This window comes from Bemisia tabaci, chromosome 2 (genome assembly GCF_918797505.1).
Source record: "Bemisia tabaci chromosome 2, PGI_BMITA_v3".
Taxonomy (NCBI): domain Eukaryota; kingdom Metazoa; phylum Arthropoda; class Insecta; order Hemiptera; family Aleyrodidae; genus Bemisia; species Bemisia tabaci.
The window spans coordinates 5,079,415-5,097,879 of NC_092794.1; the positions used below are offsets into that span (position 1 = coordinate 5,079,415).

Sequence of the window (18,465 nt, forward strand, 5' to 3'; positions counted from 1 at the left end):
CGGCACTTACATTTTTTACAAGAGAACGAAATTTGGCAACGCCTAAAGGCTCATACGGCTTTTTTCCTTGGCCAGGCAGCATTGAGTCCCAGTATTGTAAATACAGTATGTAGTGTGTACGGTGTATTACGTACAGTATGTGTGTATGGCAGTATTGTAATACGCTATCATTAAATCTAAAATTGGAGTTTAAATACTCATATCTCTGAATTGCTAAAAAATAACTTCCTATAGTAGAATATATATCATTAATCTAATTTTTGTGTTTTTAAATTGCACATCCACCACATAGGTTTTCGACAAAAACGCGCATGGATGATATGACGCGTCGTGTGTGCGCAAGAAGACTGGGGCGAGCAATATCAACTGCATTTGGATTGTTGAATATAACCTTGATCGAAAAGTCCCTATGTTACCAATGTAATTTATCGAAGAAGGCGCTCGATAACGACCTAAAGATCGAGCCGCTGGGGGCGGTTGAGGAGATGCAGGAGGGGCGAGCCGCGATACCCCGTGATATTATTTTTATTATGTAAATCACGAAGCAACCAGTAAATTTTAATCGTAACCACTGTCCAGCCTCTCGGCTATTCCTTCACACCTATCCTCCAACGATGCCAAATCATATCACCCTCCATTTCAAAACTTCAACGTGTAGGCAAGTGAGGATTGTTTGTTAATTATGTCACGCCAAAATTAGGAATTTTAGATCTCCTCCTTTCGTAACGCACTTGTCATGCGGCCCTGACCTGAGCCTCAAGAGATTTCATTTTCAGGTCTTGTCTCCACGGACGTTTCATGGGATTTGTCCCAGGGAAAAATCCCACTTGCGAAGTTGGGAAAAATATTGAGTTAGTTAATACTAATCACAGTGCCAAGTAAGAGTCCTCGGGGAGTCCCTGGAACGACTTAAAAAAAAGAAAAAGACATTTTGGTGTGTTGTTCAAGGGGCAATGTCCAGGAGTTTCATTCCTGCGATTCGAACTTGGGAAAAATCCCATGAAACGTCCCGTGGAGACAAGGCGTCAGAGTCACTCACCACTTAACACTCGAGGTTTGGAAAAATGGTTCAGCTGCGTTAGTCACAGAATCGTGTTATAATGATTTATTCATGTAAATCCGCTAAAAATAATAAGATCTATCTAAGTAGCTACTTTACATGTACGTTCAGTATTAACCGAGATATCGCGTTTCGGAAAATTCGGTTTATGACATCATCCACCGCGGTAGTGACAACCTTGGTTTCTTCCACCTTGCTTCCATCAGAGTTCCACGTTGAGTAACCAGTGCATATGTGCGTTTCCCTGGCGGATGAACCTGAGGTGGAAGAAACCGAGGATGTCACTGTCGCGGTGGATGACGCCATGAACCGAATTTTTCAAAGGGCGATATCTCGGTTAATATTGAGCGTAGAGAGTTTCTGTTATTAGGACGGATCTATTATTCTTTACCCATCTGCAAGAATCAAGCGTTCAAACACAATTCTATGAGCGCAACTAACCCTTTGTCATTTCATTATGCTATGGTAAGGATCTCCCTGGACCCCCTTAAATCACAATGTAAAACAAATGGGGCTATCCATGTCCAAGGAATGACTTAGGCCCTGAGCGTATAATTCCATTCACCGGTTAATCTGACAACTTGGTCGGAGGCTGGAGGGAAGTCTCAGCTCCTCTTCATCCGAGGTCAAGATCTCCTCGATGTTGTGGAGATTGACGCATACACAATTTTTAAAACCATTCCTCATGCTGCCCATTATACATGCATACTATGTATCTATGCGTATTAATTTAATACAATCCCGTAATTTAAATTTCGTGGCAGGCAGACAGGGAGGCGGGCATGGATCGAGACACGGGCCCTAGTGACCCTTTGGCGGGAGAGCTAGGACATACATGATAAAGCAGTCAAGCGATGTTGCCGAATTTCTCGTACTACTCATGTGAGCAATAGCAAATGATAAGTTTTCATCCTTTCTGAAGTTCTCATCGACCTGATGCATGGTCAGGGTGTCTACTAGAACAGGCTGGCCAAAAATCAGTATTTTACAGTGCTTTTTCAGTACATTCTCAAGAAATTCAGTACCTTCTCGACATGAAAATCTAGTACTTTGTCAGTACCTACCTCCATTTGACGAAATTCGAAAATTTCGAAAATTTGAGAGTCTCGCTCGAATTTCATGGACACAATATTTCATGGGTGGCTTGAAGATTAAGCGACTGCACAATCGCGATCTTGCAGGCAAATACTACTCTAAGAATCAATGCGCAAGGGATTGCATGTTTTCCAGGCTTTAATAAAAAAACAAGCGTGGTATGAAGGAAAAAATTCCGCACCTTCTTGCGGAATTTCCGCACTTTTTCAGTACTTCCGGATCGCCCTTAAAAAAATCAGTACCATTTCCGGACTGCAGGATGTCTACTATAACTGGCTGGCCAAAAATCAGTACTTTTACGGTACTTTTTCAGTGCACTCTCCAAGAAATTCAGTACTTCATCGGCAGAAAAATTCAGTACTTTCTCAGTATCTAAAAGTGACGAAATTCGACAAATTTCAAAAATTCGAAATTATCGCTCCAAATTGCGACAAAAATGACAAAAAATTGAAAAAAGTCCGGACCTTCCTAGGAATTTCCGCACTTTTTCAGTAACTCTGGACAGCTCTTAAAAAAATCAGTACTACATCCGGACTTTCCGGGAATTCAGGACTTTTAAACACCCCGGACTGAGAGACACGACCCTGTGCAGCTGCAACTTTCCTGGGTTTTTCAGGACGTTTGCCACCTGGGGAAGTTCCTCCAATGACCCGGTCGGATCTCCTTGGATCAGACACGGTTCAAGAGGAGAGGGCTTCTCATTGGACCGGAGTGATTTTCCGAGGCTTGTTACGAGGAGCCGCGCTAACGCGAGCCCGGGAAAGGATTTACAGCTTTGACTTGGAGAGCGAGCTTGATGCTGGATCCTTCCTGCTCCAAGATCAACGGATCACCGGATCAACGGCCTTTCGCCGCTCGCACGACCGGCGCCGACCACTGCCAGACCGGCCCGAGACGACCTCCAGTCAGGGACGCCGACACAGATGCGAAATTTCATATACGTTCTTCGAAGAGTACTTACATAGGAAGAGTACAGACATTTCAGCCAGTTGACAGCTCAGCCAGTGGAGTTACGCCCTTTTGTCCGGCAGACGACGAATTATCGATTCTTTGCCATAGCTAAAAATATCGATAGTCGATAATGGAGATGTTGCATGTGTGAGGAATTTACGATTTGACTAATAATTCTTACGTAAAAGTTCGCGAGAAACACGATGGTGCTACTGGTTTTCTCTGAAATCAACTTCCAAGCTCAAAAAAAGCTCTCAAGTTGAGGCCAAAATGGAGGGGATATCCCACGCTATCCTGAGAGTCCACCTCTACATCAAGACAAACTCTCCATGCAAAGATAGGGAGCAAGTACATTGACAGGGCTGCCTTTTTATTTGGGGATCTAAAACTGAAACACGGCATCCCTGTCATGTATTTGCTCCCTATCTTTGCATGGAGAGTTTGTCTTGATGTAGAGGTGGACTCTCAGGATAGCGTGGGATATCCCCTCCATTTTGGCCTCAACTTGAGAGCTTTTTTTGAGCTTGGGAGTTGATTTCAGAGAAAACCAGTGGCACCATCGTGTTTCTCGCGAACTTTTACATAAGAATCAACAGTCAAATCGCAAATTCCTCACTCATGCAACATCTCCATTCACGCTTCGCAACCGGAGGTACATGTCACCATGCGTGAGTCGAACTTCGAGCTTCGACTGCATTCTCGGTTACACGGACATGGAGTGATTTACACTTCTGCGGAATGGTGTCTACTCTTTTTACGGGGTGAATTTTACTTCACATGTATAAGACTCGAGTTCTTGGATATGCAGACTTCGGAACGAACGATACACTGACTTTCACTCGAAGGTTTTTGACAGTGTAACCTTTTCAGGTCTGGGGATCTACTTGTGCATGTGAGTAGTAGAGCTCACACTCAGCAGTAGTTGGAATGGGACAAAAACCTCTGTGTCTCGACCTAGCAGAGAGGGTTAAGCCGACTGCACACACAGCATATGGGGACCTGCAAGTGACTGCAAGTGGCTCATCGGTTACATCGGTGATCGTGTAAATTGCGCGGCCCACACAGTTTGCTATGATCAACACTCAACACAGCGGCACCAATGTGCCGCTTGCAGGTCCCCATTTGCTGTGTGTGCAGTCGGCTTTAGGTGAATTACCTGGACAAATCCAACCATAATCAGTCTAACTACATTTCACGCTGCCTGTATCCTCCCATAAATAACTTCTATTTCTTTTCTTTTTTTTTTAAAAAAAAAAGAAAGGGAAGGAAAAATTTGAGCTGAAGAAATGTGTTGAAAATCTTAAGAACTGAACGCTCACTATTCCGTATCATCTCAAATATATTCGGTTTGTCGAACCGAACTTCCAGTTTATTTAACTGATCATTCGGTCTATGAAACCGAACGGCATTAATACCTCATACTCACCTCATTTTTACTTTACCTCATAAGTTCGGTTACACAAACTTTAAGTTTCGGTTTTAAAGCCAAATAGTCAAGATGATACGGAACAAATTCAGTTCATCTAACCGAATTTTCGTTTTCAGTCAAGTTGGTTAGCCTAACTGGTTAATTTAGTCCATTTTACCTAAACTTCTGCGTCGCCAAACACTGGAGAAAAAGGTTGATCATATGAACCGAACGTTCGGTGTTCCATATCATATCAAATATTCGGTTCGTCAAACTGAACTTACGGTTCATATGACCGAACTTTACCGTTGAAGTTCAGTTACACGAATCGAAATCTCGGTTTGACGGCCCGAAAATTTGGTTTGACAAACCGAATAAGTTTAGATGATATGGAACATCGAACTTTGCTTTGTACGATCGAACTTTTCTTTTCAGTGAAGACCTTGAATCAATTTTCTATATTTCTATAATTTCTTACGGGTCATAAACGCCTGAGCATTCTTCGATTTTTGATAAAACTCCTTAAACACAAAATATGTTAAGGTGATTCGATGGACGCCATATTTTGTGTCAGAGCGACGTGCGATGTATCGCATTAATTCGTTCCATAATTTCAGCTACTTTTAATTTTTAATGAATTTTGAGATCGCACTTCTGTTATCATGAGACTAAAGAATTCATTTACTAAATCTAACAAAGAAATTCTCCGTATCAAAGGCAAAGTTTTTTCAGAGGAAAAATGTCGCATTCGAGTGCAGTTTCGATATCAGTATCGAATACGACAATTTTTCTTCTAATAAAACCGCGCCTTTATTAAATTCCTTAGTATCCTGACAGCAAAATTGCGATCTCAAAATTCGAAAAATATGACAAGTAGCTGAAATTATGGAACGAATCTACGTGATATATCGCACGTCGCTCTGACACAAAAAATGGCAACCGTCGAACCACCTTAAATTGCGTGTTTGATTAGAGGGCACAATTTGGCAGCAATGGCCGCCTTCCGCTTCTCCGCCGCGCCGTAAATCAGCCGAGCCGAGGGAAACGTTTATTACCTCGGGTTTTCGCTGTAATTAAGTAATTCGCCTCTGATCGACTGGACTCGGCAAACAGCTTCGGAGCCGGCGGGGGAGCATCCGTACCCCCTCCCCCTCCCCCGCCCCCCCTGGGGTAGACCTTGGTCGTGGTCCCGGGTCAGAGATCCGCATTTTCGGAGCAACGAGATCGGATATGAAACATGACATGCCGTGGCGTCCTTTGCGATGTATCCTGCCATTTAAACCTATGGAAAAGGATCGATAAACGAACGAACACCTTAATAATCAAATTCAATGAGGAGATATCGATAATCGATCATCCGAAGATTCGCCTCTGTCGGGTATCATACCAGACTGGGGTTGATTTTAATTGTAAGGACAGCTTTGAAATTTTTTCAGATTACAAATTTCTGACAGGGTTGCCACAGAATTTAGACATTCCTGACATTTCCCTGATTTCCCTGACACGCATGTTGGTGAAATTCCTAAAAATTGGACGTATTTCTATCAAACAAAACTATGTGCATTGTGACGTGAGCCCTGTAATGCAAATACTCTTATGGTCTCAGGGCTCATGTTTTAATGCACATACTTCCGTTTAATAGAAATACGTCCAATTGAAGATGTGACGGATGGCTAAGAAGACATAATTGAAAATAGTTTTCATAGGCAAAATTTCTTGTTCAAAATCTCAAACCCATTCTAGAAAGCAAATAAAGGTGATTTAACTTTTCCCTGACATTTTCGTCACTTTTCCTGACATTTCCCGGGTTTCCCTGGCTTTTTAAAATTCCTTGACATTTTCCAGTTTTCCCTGACTGTGGAAACCCTGATTTCAAGATGTTTCAAATTTTTTTCATCACAAAACTTAATGATTTTCTCTGATTACCCTGACAATGGTGAAAATTCCCGACTATACTTGGTTTTCCCGAATCGTAGACACCCTGAAATCGACCAGAATATAGAAATAAATATATTCTATAGCGTGATGCATACATTACATATCGAGATCATTGGGGGGAGGGGTGGGTAGAAGGGCGGATCCATCCCCTAAATGCTTCAACTGATGTGAGCGTAACATTGCGCATTCATTGGTCGATGGACGATTTTAGTTTAAATAATAAGAAATAATGAGAGAATTATATGTTAACATTCACTTTTTGCCTTGAATATTTCAAAGAAATAAAACTTCGAACCTCCTTTCATTCGCAACTTGATGTGGGTTGGTTTCCTTTCTACCGAATTTGGTTGCAAATGTGGGAATAATCGCGATCAAATTTTCTACACCACGCAGCAGTTTGTTAATTACTACACTTGCTAATGACCAGAGCTATTCCGTCACAATGCTCGAAACTTTTCCCTTCTTTTTCTCAGCTTACTCAAAGAAGGGAATAATTTGAAAGGTAAACGAATCCTCCTAATTGTAAACAGCTCGGTGCAGTGGATTTAGTCTGCCAAGACTGCCATGCTAAGGAAAAACGTCGTATGCACCTCCAGGCGTTGCCGAATTTCTTTTGATAAAACACGAATTTCCTGGTAAACTTATGAATAATTTCATTCCAATTTTTCAGATACTTTTGCTCGCAATTTCACCTAAAATTCCTGAAGATTTCAAGGAAAAATATTCATAACTTTCCTCAAAAATGAACATATTATAGTAGGAAATTTGGCAACTCTCGAATGTTCATACGGCGTTCTTCCTCAGTGCGTCAAAAGAGTTCATCCTCGTTTTTCATGGCAAAGTGCTAATTGTCAAGTAAGTACAATTTTCTTCGTGAGTTACGTCCTATCAGCTTCGGCCGACCAGACCGGCGTCAATTAGATCTGATTATTTGTATTCCGCGGACGACAAAGGAAACGGAAAAAAAGAGATATATAAAGAAAAACTGGACAAAGAGGAATGTATTGAAAAATAATTACAGTGATAAAAGGCGTAGTTATTGATATACAAAAGAATCCTTAAAGAACTCACATAAACGCGGTGAAATGCTTCCTATACTTTGGAGTTTCGAAAACTGAAAAAAGTTAGGAAGTTTTCTGGAGAAATTTCAAACTTGGTTTTCTCTAAAATTGTTGATAAATTGAGAATTTTCAGGTGTCTAAAATTTTATGAATCTCGTATTGAAATGGAAAAAACCTGAGTGGACTGCACACGAGGATTTACCCTTGGTTCAAAAATTGAACAATTGGAGGAAATATGACAGAATGGTCTAATTTGCTAAAATACATGCGTTTAAATGGGAAATTCCACCAGATGACGTCACTAGGCGGTGTATTTTCTCACTTTTTAATCTATTTTTATACTATTTCCCGCATCAGAAAAAAAATACGAAAAATACTGCGAAATCAGCTCTTCAAGCACTCTCAGATGCAAGAATAAAAAAGTCGAGTGCAGTTTCTATATTATATTACGCACATAAAAGAATTTGCGCTTTAGAATTTGGGATTTTTTACGTTATTATATCAATGACTTTGCCCTGAGAGCACGATTTAGTGCGTCAATGCTTTAAAAGTTTCTACGATAACTCCAACAATACTTTGATACGTGTATAGCGAGACTGTCCTTTTTTTCTATCCGTGCGTTTGAGTCTCCGTATCAATGAAACTTTCGAGGTTTAATTTCATCGAATATCCCTCTTTTCCGTTCAATGAAATTCAGTGGCGTGACATGCTTGGCGATGTATCGATTGATCTGCCATCTAAACCTATGGAAAAGATCGATAAACAAGGGTGTTCGCAACGAACACCTTAATGATCGATTCCTTACCATAAGCCACTCGAAACATTTCCAAACTTTTCCCGGTTTTCCAGTTTGCCGGAAATTAAATTAATATGCGAGACAAAATTCCGATATTGTTAACGCAATTGGGCTGTCTATTGTAAGTGCAGTTGTTACAAAACTGCACTCATGCTGCGCGGGATACTCCACGGCGAAATGAAGGCGCTTCAACAGCGACGGTGCATTATAGAGCGTCGTCGCCCGTCGTGTCCGAGCGTGGGATTTTTTTTTTTTTTTTTTTTAATAAATCGAGATGATTTTCCGTAAACAATCGATTCAATTTTACAGTTGGATGAAAAAAGTCGATTTCGAAGAAAATCGACATCTTAAAATCCAAGTTCGACGCCAAAAGCACAACTACTACTAAAACTGAACTTAAAATGAAACTCAGGATTCACAGAGCCTAGGCCCTAGGCCTTGTGTGACACATAAACATATAAAATTACCATTTTTTTTTTACAAATATTCGATTTCGACTCCAAAAATCAAATCGAAATAAATCGAAATTTTCCACTTCAATATGTCACATACAAGGCCTAGGCCTAGGTTCTGTGAAACCTGAGTTTCATTTCAAGTTCAGTTTTAGTAGTAGTTATGTTTCGGCGCCGAACTTGAGTTTTCATACATTTTTTAAAATCAATTTCGAAAAAAAAATCGATTTCTTATCCGATTTCAAAATCGAAAAGATTTCTCTTCCGACAATTAAATCGATTTATTCGAAGAAATCGCCATCCGATTGCCGGCACATCGGATCGAGGCAATCGGAGAGGTCGGACATGAAATTTTTGACTAAACTGCAATTTTGATGTTTATTTCGTCACATTTTCTACTTGTTGGGTGAGTTCATGAAGTAAATTTCACGAGACAACCAATGCAACCACTTTCAGGAGCTCAAAGTTTTGTATAAACGGAGTTATAAGCTTTTAAAGTTTCCAAATTGTCCGACCTCTCCATGGACCACTAGACAAGGTACGAATTTCAGCATTCTGACACAAGTTTCTTTATCAAAATTGCACGTAGAACACGAAAATTACCAAAATCAACTCCTGACGAAGATATTTAATGATTTTTGATGCGTGAATTCAAACCACCCGCTCATGAAAACTCAATGCTCTACGTGATTCACATCGCGCGCTAAATGTTTATCATGACAGTCTCTGCGATGTAAAAATCCTCAACTTCAATCTTGACTATTTGGCTCAGCTATAGCAAATTACTAATAGTTTGAACAACACATGGTGGAAATGAACATTGCTCGATTGAGAAGCTTGCTGAAACCGTTGTAGTGCGCGATTTGACTCACGTAGAGCTTTGAGTTTCTTGTGAGCGGGCAGTTCAAATTCCTCGTAACCAATGTGAAATAAAAACGTTAATATCTTCGTTAGGAGTTCGTTTTAGTAATTTTCGTTGGTAAATCGTGTTCTACGTGAAATTCTGTTAAGAAACATGTATCAGATTACTTAAATTCGTACCTTGTCTAGTGGCCATTGCTAGATCCACCGTGTGCCGGTGGCAGCGTTGCGTTCCTTCAGCTAGGATTCGCCTACTTTCGATCGGTTAGCGCGAAGAGTGGTCGCGGTTCTCCGAAAAACTCATCGGCGACGCCCAGAGGGGGGGGGGGGCGAGGGGGGGGGGGGTCTAATTGCAGAGCGACGTTGGAGATGGAGGCGATGATCACTCATCATCGGTGCGTGTTGTCGGGCGAGGTCCGGCGCCGGGCGCTGGGACTCGCGTAACGGGAGCGGTTTTAATACTCATGATCTGGACGCGTAATTGGTAAATACTCGGCCGAGGAAACTATAATCTTCGCACATGGCACGCATTGCCTCCTCGCTCTTCACTCTTCTCCTCCTCGCTTTCCGCATTCTTGCAGCTCACGCAGCTTCGCGGACCCCGATGAGCAAAGAGAAAACAAGAGCCGTAACATGAAATGGACGGAGTTAAACAGAAAGGAACCAAGCCACATCGGGATCGAACCGAGAAAAAGAGGTTTAAAGTTTGGCTCCTGCATAAGACTCAATGTAAAACATAAACTTCAAGTTCAATTTCTGCAAAATTTGCTCCAACAAAAACTTTGAACTTTTGGCGATAGATACCAACAAAAACTTTGAACTTTTGGCGATAGATAGTAGAGCTGTGGTTGAGTTCAAAACCACTCATAACTCAATTTTTCCCAAAATGTGGGTTGGTTCCTTTCTGCTTAACTCAGTCCAAATACGAATCGGTTGTTGAAATTGATAGACAAAGCGATGGACAAAGATGACATACGGAGTATGGACCGATCCTACTGGTTGAAATGGGAGGTTCCTATAGACTAGGGAGAAAATGATAGACTGACTGTCGGGTCTCTCGCGGGTTGCCGTTAGCTAGTCTGTTACCTACCTCTTCTGACCATTGCAAACAACCGCTTCCACCAATAGGATCTCTCCGTATCCCTCTTGTCTAACCCTCAAAAATAAATAGGAAACGCTCAAATGCCAAATTAAACATTTTTCAGTAACAGATGCAGTCAAAATTGAAAGTCCTCTTTAACTAGTTATTTCGTGCGCCTTCAATCTTGTAGGATACTGTGCAACGCCTCTGACGCGAAATGGTTGCTTAAAGCGTTGCGGCGCGGCAGGCAACCAGCGTGACACGCGCATAGGCGCCTACAAACCTAACGGGATACTTCACGCGTTGCGCAATGCGTGAAGTATCCCGTTAGGTTTGTAGGCACCAGTGCGCGTTCTGCGCTGCTAACACGCCGCTCTGCTCTGCGTTAGGCTCTAATATTTAAACTCGCTGAGTCAGCGTTTTTCAACGCATGATTTTGAAATGTTTGCACTCTCTGCATTGATTATTCACTTTTAAACTGATGAAAAAGAAATATGTACTACTGGAAAATATAAATATGTTTTTTGTAAATATATAAGATGACGTCATAAACCGGGTATTTCATAGCGCGATATCTCGGCTAATATTGAACGTGGAAAGTTACTGTTTGGACATATCTTATTATTTTTAGCTCATCTTCAAGAATCAATCATCAAAGCACTGTTCAGCGATCAGCGCAACTGACTCATTCATTTAGGTCATGTGTTTTGATTGGTGCTAATCATCAAATAAGCCAATCAGCATTTGATGAGATGAAACCTCGTCCATTTGAGAGTTACATTTGATCACGTGTCACATCTTATCCCGTGGTAAAACAACGAGGCTGCAGGACTGTTTAATGTCGATGCAAACAAGACATTTTCCCCTAAAAAGTAAATTATCATCGTTTTTTCTGAATTTTCCCGACACTTAGGACCAAAGCCCATGAAAAATGACCAAGTTTTTATCATTTTGAGTGTTGAATTCATCCGCGAATGACCGCAGAAAGATAAAATACCGATATTAATTAAAGCTCACATTCAGAGCGCAGCAAACTCTCATTTAAATTACAGAGAAGAGTAATTGCTTCAGGTCCTCATTTGAGTTGATACGATATCCCTAATTGCACCCTCGGTCATTCGAACAGGGTCAAGGCCTGCTGCGGAAGGAAAGCTACAATTACCGACATGAGCTTATATATATTTGCACTATGTTTCATAAAAATGTGTTCAAGTCGTTAATTGCTAATCAGTAATCCAACACATGTTTATCACTTGCTGTGAGCGAAGCAGTGGCGTCGTACTTCGAACCTTAGGGCTAATTTTTGTATTCGATAGACAAAGCTATAGGCAAAGATGACATAAGGAGTATGGAGAGATCCTATTGGTTGAACTGGGTGGTTGTTGTAGACTAAAGGAGAAAAAGATAGAATAGCTGTGGGTTCTCTCGTGGGTAACCGTTAGTTAGTCCATTACCTACCTCATTTGTCTATTGCAACTACCTGCTTCCACCAATAGGATCCCTTCATATCCCTTTTGTCTTTTTTGTCTGTAGCTTTGTCTATAAATTTCAAGAATCACCCCGCAGGAGCTCACCCGTTCTTTTTCGCCTGCAGGCGGATTATTGGCATTGATAGACAAAGCGATAGACAAAGAAGACATAGGGAGAATGGAGCGATCCCATTGGTTGAAATAGGTGGTCCCTTTAGACTAGGGGAGAAAATTATCGACTAACTATGGGGTCTCTCGTGGCTTGCCGTTAGCTAGTCTATTACCTACCACCTTTGTCCATTGCGTCCACACGCTTCCACCAATAGGATCCCTCCATATCCATTTTGTTTTCTTTGTCTATAGCTGTGTCTATCAATTTCAGTAATCAGTCTGCCGTCCCTGGCTCCGTTTAGGAGAAATACGTCCATACACTGGAAAAAAAAACACATTGGATCTAGAGTCCAGACTCTTGAAAACATTGACAAGAAAAAAAACTCTTGGATCAATCGGATTTTTGCTTGAATCAAATCGAAATCCGCTTAAATTCAGAGGCTTGGTTCTTGATTTAAGCTGGATTCTGATTAAATCAAGAGAACTTTTTCTTGTCGATGTTTTTAAGAGTCTGGACTCTAGATCCAATGTGTTTTTTCTCCAGTGTATATCACTTGATGTGAGCAAAACAGGATAGTATGGCACGCACAACGTGAGCAAAAGAAATGATGGGAGAGAGACGCGAGTACTTACCATCAAAAACGGAGCGGACGGACTGGTAGAAGTCCTGGGAGGCGGCAGAGGCGGAGGCGGAGGCCTGGGGGTAGTTGAGGAGCTCGGTGGCGGTGCCGGACTCGGGGAGGGCGGCGTCGTAGGAGGCTAGGTTCCGGCTGGAGGCCTGCGACTCCTCGAGGGGCGTCGGGGGGCCGCCGAGGGGGTCGCCGTGCCCGAGCCCCAGGCCGAGGCCGAGGGTGTCGAAGGGGGCCAGGTGGGCCGCCAGGTAGAAGAGCACGGCCACGTTGAGCACAACGCTGAGCCGGAGACACCAGCCGCGCCGGGATATCGACCACATCTCCGCCGCCCGCGCGGGTGGATTCTTCGGTGATGACGCAGCGAGCACCCCAGCCGAGTCATAGCATTCTACCCTTCCACCTGCCAACAGAAAACCACAAAAATTCAAGTACCCAGCCAAAGAAATAACACAACATACAAATCAACATTTCATGGAAGCTTTTCTTTCGGAGGGAGTGGTTGAGCCCTCCAAAGATGATATTTCCTAGTCCTTCTCATCCTATTAATAAAGAGAATATCGACGCGTAGTCCGCATCCCATATCTCGTTGTGGTGACTGTAAAAATCGCTCCTGTTGTTTTATTTTTTTAAAAAGGTGAACAAATTGACATCATTTCCTTGAAGTTATGGCAGAATTTTACTAAGCATAGAGAATGAAAAAATCACGGTGGTTTTTTAAAGGATTTGCCAGTTTTGAGAATGTGTCCCGTTTAAATCAAAAGTTTGAAAAACGCTGCGCGCGAGTCTGATCGATCGCGCCTAAACACTACGGTCGGAGGCGGGATAATCCGTTATGTTAGCGCCTGCAAGACTACAACGAATACTTCTCGCCATTGCGCGAAAGCGCGCTGTTGGTGCCTGCAAGACTGCATGGATACTTCACGCATTGCGCGTATGCCCACTGTGCGTGGCTCATTCGCAATCGTCCACGTTTTCCCGTTTTCCCGTCTTTAGGTAGATTTCCAAAAGTTCCATAGTCGGGAAACTATTGTGCAAAGCCAGATTTTTTTTTTCTCGTTCTTCTGTTTCTCCTTTTTTTTTTTCACTTACTCATTCGAGTTCCAGGGGATTTTTTTCAATGAGTCGAGTACATTCAAATCAGTATTTCATGTAAGCTTCTCTTTCGGAGGGGTGGGCCTCCAAAGATGAATTCCTCCTTCTCATCCATTACTGAAGGGAATATCAACAGCGAAAGTCGCAATCACATACTCGTTTGCGTGTCTGAAAATCGCCGCATCTAAGTTATTATCTTGAGGGAGAACAATTGATATCGTTCCCTCAAATTTTTTGCAGAGAATTTCCTCGCAGAGCGAAGAAAAATCACGGCAGTATCTAAAGAATTGCCTTTGAGTATGTTTTCGTTTAAAAATATAAAAGTATGACAGAAAGTCTGCGACGTAGGAAACCGAGTTATATGATTGCCGATTTCACCGTCAGATATACCTGGTCTTAAAATTCACAGTGTATAGAAATTATAAATATAATTAAAATTTTTGAAAATAATATTATTTTTCTTTTAATATAAAATTCAGTATAAATTAAAATTCCAGTTATAAAAAAAAGCTTGGAGCCGATCCTCCCCAAGCGTCCACTTTGATAACAAGGTGGCGAGCTCAAGACGAGTCACTGGGAATGATCTCGACCTAGTGGATTGCAACTATTCGGGCTCATGGTTGTCCGCGTTGCATATGTAAATCGATTGAAGGCGCCACTGGCTTCCTGAGGCCACGGACTATGATGTGTTCTTACTGCTCTCGGTTAAGAGGCCCGGGGACCACGGTGCGGCCGCGTCCTAAGCCTAGCCTCGTTGTAACTACGAATTGTGTTCTTTCGCCGGAAATTCAGGGGGACAATTTCTCCTTTTTTTCCTCCTGATAACTCACAAAACTCAGAAAAAGGTGACAGAAATCGCACAGTGAAGTTTTTTGTTTGTAAAAAAAAAAAGGCGCTGTTAAAGAAAATTTTTGTTATTTTTGGGGAAAATAGAGTGCCGTTCCTTCGACTGAGAAAACGACGCACGATGAATCGAGTCAATTAGAGAGGTCGGACATGAAAAGTTTGGAACTAAAACCTGCAAATTTTTGATGTTTATTTCGTCACACTTTAAACTGTAAGGGATGTTTCTGGAAGAAAAATTTCACGGGTAAAACCAATGAAACCACTTTTTAGGACATCAAAGTTTTTGGTGTAAACGGAGTTATAACGCGTTTAAAGTTCCCTAATTTTTTTCCCGACCTCTCGTATTGACTCGATCTACTTCTACAGTGCTACGGGCGGATCCAGCTCTATCGATCCAACTCTGTACATTCCGGATTCGACGGTTTTCTGCTAAAATCTGGCGGCTACGGATGCGATGCGTGAGCCGCTGCGAAATTCAAGAGCGTCGCGACGCCGGCGACGCGGCGATGGCCCAGTGACGACGGACGCGGACGCTCGGAGTGGGGACGCCGGCGTCGGGGGGAGGGAGAGGGGGGGGAGGAGTGACTTGACGATGGGAACAATGACAGTGAACTTGTGAGTTGGGAGCCAAGGAGGAATCGGAGTCGTAGCCGGGTTAATAGGCGTGCATAATGGGAGTCGCAGCCTTTTTTCTTTCGCTCTATTCGTAATCTGGGTCGCCCCCCCCTCCCCCCCTCCCGGGGGACACGGTAGCCGGGAGCCGGGGGATTATGCCAAATTGAGCAATGCAGCTCGATGCTATTCCGACCACGTTGTCGGCTCCATCGTGTGCAAATATCCAAGCAATTTGGACTGCACTGAACAGAAAGAAACAAGGTGGTAGGTTAGGGATTGGACCAGTGGACCACACTGTTCTGCCAGGGAACCAAAAATCTTAATTGAGGGGTTTGAGGGACAAAGCGCATAAGCGAAGTTTTTTATATTTTCATTTATTCGATTTAGTGTGCGTCTTTCTTTCTCACTGATGCAACTTCCTTCTGTGATTTTCTCCTTTTAATCAATGGGTTTGGAGGACAAGGGGAATAAGTACAATTTTTGAAAAATCGAGATTTTGATGATTTCAAATAAGAGAAGTCTTGATGCATATTCTGTAAAAAATTCGCTCCCAAATTCCGATTTTTAAGCATGAAAATATCAGTTTCAATTTTTTTCCTGCCATTGGGATGCATTTGATTTCGAAACGTATTTCTCAAAATAGCAAAAACTGCAATTATGCGCCTGGTCCTCCAAGACCCTCATCTAAGATGTAAAATCTAAGCTATCATCATTAATTTTACCCAGTCCTGAGTAACATACGTTACTCACCGGTCGTTTCCCTCACGAAAGAACGTAACTTCATTTCAATGTGCCGAATTTCCCCTCGCAAATTACATTCTTCGAGGAGAACCTTAGACCTTAGGCATTTCTTACTGAAAGTTTCACTGATTTTTCTTCTAATCTCACGCAAAAATTGCTCGGGTACTATTTTGTAAAGAGTTGCATGGTTTGGGTCGATTTTGCAACCTTGGAATAGAGTTACGTTCCTTCGTCCAGGAAACTACGAATTGCACCCACTCATTTTTCCGTGTAAGTGGCATGCACAAAACCAAAATCAATCGGACCGGAGACTCCCGTAACTTGTGTTGAAATTGATTTTAAGTTTCGCCCCGAAGTAATCAGCGATTTAGCTCGAACGAACGTCTGAGCAGTGATTGCTGATTCATATCGGGCACCGTCCGCTTCCCGGTGCCACCTGGAATTCGAGCGGTCTCGCTTTTTTACGGCCCGAACGGTTGCGTCCACAATACTGACCCACCGTCTATCGAACGGCAACAGCTTCCCTTTCTACCCCTGGGCAGTTTTAAACGACGCCATAACTGGCTCCAATCTTTCGAGAAAAATCGAGCTTGGACGACTGCAGACATGAGGCATGAGGCTACTCCACTGGCGGATACAGCAGAAGGGCCAAATTTTCTTTTCTCCATTTAAAGCTATGGAAATGTATCGATTCATGGAAGAGCCAGGTGCTCCGAAAAGAATCGACTATTTGGATTGCATTTAGTAAAAAGGAACCAGAAGCATTGCAATGGTGCTAAGATTGTGCAACTTCATCCTTTGGAATAAAATTACTGAAACCATGAAAAAATACGAAATTTACAAAATAGGAACTACTGATGGAATCAGGTTTTTCTTCCAAGACAAAAGAAGCACGATTTTAGCAACATTGCAATGCTCCTGGTTCCTTTTTGCAAAATGCAATCTATTTAGCATAGGTTTAAATGTAGGAAATCCGGTGTTGCCAAATTGCTGGATCCGCCTCTGGCTACTCAGTACTTATCATCCGGTTCGCGTGGAAAAGGAAAAATATTACAGGGTGTTTTGTAAAATTTAATTTTGGATTTTTCCGATATTTGACATAGCTGGAAAACCTGCCTCGCTAAGAACCTTTTGGTCCATGCCTCAGTCACGCAAATTTTTTTACGAAAAATTCAGTTTCTTTCCATCTAAAAAGATTCAGAATTAAATGTATGAAATTGAAATAGTCTTAATATACTCCAGCATTGCGTGCGAAACTGCGTAGAATCGGAATTACGATTCGACGAAATCGCGGATGAGGCCGAATTTCGCCGCGACGAATCGCCACACCATCCACCTGGGGGCAAGGTCATGGTCCCCCAACACGCGCCCACAGCTTCGGCAGTCTATCTTCTTTCCGCCTCACGATCCGGGCGCTTTGATTTATGAGCTGCATTAATGAGCAAAAAATAGTATTCCACCATATCACGAGTCATGCGCTCTCTCTTTTTCGTATTTTTGTAAATATAGTGAGAAAACGCGTTATGTAAACAGTGCTGGGAAGGGTATTACTATTAAAAAAGATCATAATTAGTAAGAATAGTGGTTTATAAGCAGTTCGACGGGAGAAAGGCCCACGGTAAGGTCGATACTAATCCACCGGTTTCATTTAAAAGAAATACAATCTCTTTTTGAACATGTGGGAGGAGAAAAAAAAGTTGCTCGTTGTGCTATTTATATTACTTCAATAAAGAATGAAAATTCCCTGCTATTTCTTTCTGGCACGTGGTCACTTACGAGTGCATAATTTTCCGCAGAGCAATTTTTGTCGAAATGCATAAATAAATCGGACTTGGATACTTCCACGGAACAAGTTTTTTTAATTTCTTAAAAAGATAATTGCAAAGAGGTTGGTCCGTTTTGTGTCAGCGGGCAATTTTTGCTACCAGGAACTGGATATTGAGTGTTAAAGGGGTGCAGAAATTCTCCGACCATGCGACCGTCTTAGCAGTGTGCCGGTTACGTGAAATGGGGTACCCTCCGAAAACGGGGGAAATCAGGGGAGCCCTGTGTGAAATGCAGCGTTTTAGCGATGGAAAAATCTGATTTTTTCGGTAAGATAGTTTGGTCTTTTCCATGTCTTTAGAGGAAAGCAATCATGAATTGGGTTATGTAAATAAGGGAAGAGAGACTGAAAATGGAAGAAGGCTTGGGACTTTTTGCACTCCTGGAACGTCGTGGACTTCGGTCGCTTCTCGAGGATGATAACTTATTTAA

At 42.2% G+C, this 18,465-nt stretch overlaps 1 protein-coding gene across 3 annotated transcripts in view; it reads right to left on the minus strand.

Annotated features, from left to right (window-relative positions):
- LOC109031813 (beta-1,4-glucuronyltransferase 1) overlaps positions 1-18,465 on the minus strand; it is a 255,217-nt gene that overhangs the window by 21,567 nt on the left and 215,185 nt on the right. For all 3 annotated transcript variants that reach the window (XM_019043584.2, XM_019043583.2, XM_019043581.2), the window contains one exon: positions 12,917-13,315. In XM_019043584.2, coding sequence (XP_018899129.2) covers positions 12,917-13,235 — 319 coding nt within the window. In that variant the 5' untranslated portion in view covers positions 13,236-13,315. The remainder of the gene's footprint in view (positions 1-12,916; positions 13,316-18,465) is intronic.